Source organism: Aplysia californica, unplaced genomic scaffold (assembly GCF_000002075.1).
Source record: "Aplysia californica isolate F4 #8 unplaced genomic scaffold, AplCal3.0 scaffold00127, whole genome shotgun sequence".
NCBI lineage: Eukaryota > Metazoa > Mollusca > Gastropoda > Aplysiida > Aplysiidae > Aplysia > Aplysia californica.
The window spans coordinates 1,264,072-1,268,400 of NW_004797397.1; the positions used below are offsets into that span (position 1 = coordinate 1,264,072).

The following is a 4,329-nucleotide window of genomic DNA, read 5'->3' on the forward strand; positions in this document are numbered from 1 at the left end:
TTTCAGTCGCTACCCGGATTCGAACCCGGGACCTTTTGAATGAGAGTCCAACACCTTAACCTCTAGGCCACGAGAGCCCACATTCAGATCAACTTACCTCTATAATCCTGGAATCTCTATCTGCTATTACAGTTACTTGTTATACTAAGTATGCACGTAATACACTGTTGGACACTATCATATGCAATTTTTTTCCAACTAATCAGATGTCGTCCATCTCATATAAATGGGCAGGGAAAAACAAACAACAAAAACAACAACAAAACGAATTCTAACAGACCCATAGATTAAATAATGTTGATTAAATAGTGTGCTGACTGCTTCAGCCCTGGTTGTCTGGGCTAACCCGAACTGGACAGGGTACAACATCCCCGCCGAGTGACGCATATTATGCTAGAAAACATACTTTTTTTCCTTCACCGGATCGAACTCTCCTCTTCTGCTTGAGAGACTAGTAGACTAACCATAACGCCAGAAAGCCGATGAAGTATACAAGACAAAACAAAACAAAATAAAAAAGCTTTTAAGATCTGATTAAAAACATTGTTTTAACAAATCATGCTCAAGAACTGATGGAAAGACTCAAGCTGAAAAGAAATGAAAGAGATCGGTGATAAATTGCTGTAAGTTTTTTAGAAAAACCTTTGTTAATGTTTGACATAAAACGGTTATTTTACATTATTTTTAGTATTTTGACTTCTAAAAAAATATTTGTTCTGTTATAAAATAGGTGTGCTCCCCCCTGCAGTATCACTTTTACCGAGATGCCATCTTTTCCCTCTCTTATTTGTACTTCACATTTTACGCTTCCCCATTGTATTATTCTTTTTTTCTGTATAATATTATAAAGTGCTTCTTTTAAAAACATGTTTGAAGAAAATCCTCACTTTTCTTCTTTCTTGAGAGAACAAAACAATTGCACCCGTCTTATCTCGTCCGACTTCCCCGACCTTTCTGATATATTCTTCCTGTTTTGTTTTCTGGAAATGTGTTTTCAAGATCAAGAACTAGAACTTTGGCCAGCAACGTATTCTTTCCTAAGTTGGCACAGAGTGCATAATTTCTCTCAAAGACAAAATATCCAATTCTTTTCCTTTTCCAAAAATATTTCAGAGTAGGACATTGTCTCCCGGTCGGTGGCTGTAACTAGCTTATTTACATATTGCCAGCTTCCGGTTTCCCCTCTGCTTGTGACAGCTCCACTTCTCTCATGGCTGGATTCCCCCAGTCTTGAATATGCATTTCCTTTCAGAATGCATCTTGAACTGAGTACGAGGATCTTTTCCTTTATACTTTACATTGTTTATGACTTACAAAATAGAGATATAATGTCCTTGAGTGTACACCCTATTTGATGCAACCCCTTTGCTTATGAAATTGGATGTTTTTCAGCTGTGTTTCTGCGTCTAAATTTGACATTTCTTGAACTTTGTGCTTTCTGGCCCTTCTCTACATTGTAAATAGTGCTCAGATAGAGCCTTTGGCGGAAGCAGAAAGTGATTCAGTGACCTAATTCGACATCGTTAGTCTTAAGTAGGTACAAGCTTGCAATATTCTTTTCGTGAACTGTGGTGAAGATTGCATGTAGATCAGGCTTTGTCACACCAAGATAGTTACGCCATCTGCATACCTCATAATGATGTGAAAATGTATTAGTATATTAGCAAAAACAGAAGCACATCGACACAAAAAGGATCGTTTTTGCACAGGGGCAAAAAGACATAGATACAGAATGTACAGAGGAACGATAAAGAAAGAGGACCAATATCACTCTGTTAGAACCCGCAAGTATAATATTTGTGACGTCACAACCACACTACAAAATCGGTACGATCACATTTCTATTGGGACTAGTATACATCACCAACCCTCCCCCCAACCCCAAACCCAGTTACGTCGGGCATAACATTCTTATCACTTTCACGTGATATTGCTTTTGAAGAATGGTGTATTTTACGTATAAAGAGCAGCAGTTGCAAACAAACAAAAATCTCTGTCTTTAAATCCATATAAACATCATCATGATGGCCAGAGCCGACTTACTGTAGCGGGTAGATTGCCAAGGACATCTATAGCAGGAGTGATGTATCTGTTGCAGCCATCTTTATTGATTGTTTTATGTTATAAAAGGAACATGGCATTGGGGGAGGAGGGGAGTTACAAAGTCTCATGAAAAAATATCTGCAAAAATGGGTGGCTTTGGGGGAAATGTTGTTCATCGGTCTACGAATGGCTCGCTTGACTTTTCTACGGACACAAATCTAACTCTTTAGTGCCATTTTTAAATGATGTAGTCAGTGTCGTCCGTGGCCAAGTGGTTAAGCTTTCGGACTTGTGACCGTAAGGTCGTTGGTTCCAATCCTGTCAGGGGCCCGACGTTTTATTCTTGGGATAAGCATTTTTTAATGAATTTTCTTCACCACACCCAGATGGGAATGAGTACCCAGCAATATATAGCGTAAGATCTTGTCAGTTTTTTTGTGCTTGAGTGTGCATAATCCCAGCATGCACTGTATGCTTCTCGGGAAGCTGAGAATGCTTCTGGATATTCTCAGGGTTTTCTGGGGGTAAAAATAGTTGTAAAGCACGTAGAAAGCGCTGTAAACCGGAGACATGAGCTTTATTAATGCAATTACATGTATTTTCATTATTGGTATTAATAGTATTATTATTATTATTATTATAAGTAGTAGTAGTAGTAGTAGTAGTAGTAGTAGTAGTAGTAGTAGTAGTAGTAGTACCAATCATAAAAATAACGTCCATATGATGACAAAAATGTGAGTGACCTTCTTTGTGATAGTATTTTACGAAACTTCGCGTTTCGAGGAGAGAAGCGTTAGTTACATAGTGTGTTTTCGTTTCCTTGAGTGAAATGACGTCTGTAGTGCTATAGCTAGGTTCTTTGCTATTAAACTTACATGACTTCAGTTAAATTTGAGCATTGGGACGTTGTTTATTCCGTATTTCTATCAGTTTGTTAGGATTCTGAATTTCAATCTGCGGGGCAACTTTGTCCTCTCAAATTAGTTTAACGCAACAGCCCCCTAAATGATCAGGACTGCGTCGATGGGCGCATGACGAACAGTTTAACAATAATCTTTACTCTTAGATTTCCAGGTTCTTTTTTATATTGTCTCCATCTATCAACTGGGATGCTTTATTTAAGCCACCCACCTGCTAAATGATAAATAATCTCAAACATGAGGATGAAGGCGTAAAACATCCAATTTTCTTCCTCAGGTGGCTTGTTCGGGGATGGGGACGAGGATCCAAGCATCGAAAACGCCTTCCGCTACGCTGTCTATAGGATTAACCATAACCGCAAGCTTCTAGCGGACACCAAACTCACCTACGACATTCAGTCTTTGCCTATCAACGATGGATTTGCTGCTTCCAAGAAAGGTAGGTACTTCTAAGTCTACCACGTGCATTCTCTTCTCCTTGAATTGTTATCTTTATAGAACTAGACATCATATTTTATTTAGCAAATGTATTACTGGCTATGACAACAGAAGCAGAAGGAATAACAAGAACGACAGGAACGATAACAGCACCAACAGCAACAACAACAACAATAACAACAACAACAACAACAACAACAACAACAACAACAGCATTAACTACTCTGCGTTGTGGACATCTGCAACGGAGACAAAACAACAGCATCAATCGACTCCGTCGCACCTTAAATTTTTGGGCCACACACATACAAACACACACACACACACACACACACACACACACACACACACACACACACAAACAAATACTTATGCATGCACACAATAACAACAATAACATTTAAGTGCAAAAAGATAAAAACTGGAAAAATAAAAAATAAACTACAGTACCACTGATATTATACTCTATCGACCCTGAGTACGCAACGAAGAAAAGAAGTCAAAAAAAGAATGAGAAAGCGAAACGACAAAAGCACGAAAGAAAGCTATTTCGATTCCTCGTCCTGGTTTTGCCTCGTGCCTCTGATAATATTATTATTATGTCTCCCCCGCCTTTAATCTCGAAAGCCACGCGTTACTACTGCATTAATAATGATGTCCATTTTCTAGCCCTCTCTTTTCTTTTCTTTTTTTTCTTTTTTATTATTTCACATTTTCATCTATTTTACACCTCATATCTTTGTCTTTTTCTTCCCTGATGTTCATCGTGCTTGTGGAGCTGTTTCCTTCTAAAATCTTTTCCCACACTTTTAAAGAAAGACGTGCGTGTGATTTTTGTCGTATTCTCTCCTCCACTTCCAACTCAACTCGGTCTGTCTAACACAAAGTGTAGCTTCGCCCCCTCTCCCCCCCCCTCTCTCTCTCTCTC

General features: G+C 38.7%; 1 protein-coding gene across 1 annotated transcript in view; it reads left to right on the plus strand.

The window, feature by feature from the left end:
• The window catches only part of LOC106011477 (glutamate receptor ionotropic, kainate 2), a 255,205-nt gene that overhangs the window by 220,686 nt on the left and 30,190 nt on the right, over positions 1-4,329 (plus strand). The window contains exon 3 of the mRNA XM_013081354.2: positions 3,241-3,402. Coding sequence (XP_012936808.1) covers positions 3,241-3,402 — 162 coding nt within the window. The remainder of the gene's footprint in view (positions 1-3,240; positions 3,403-4,329) is intronic.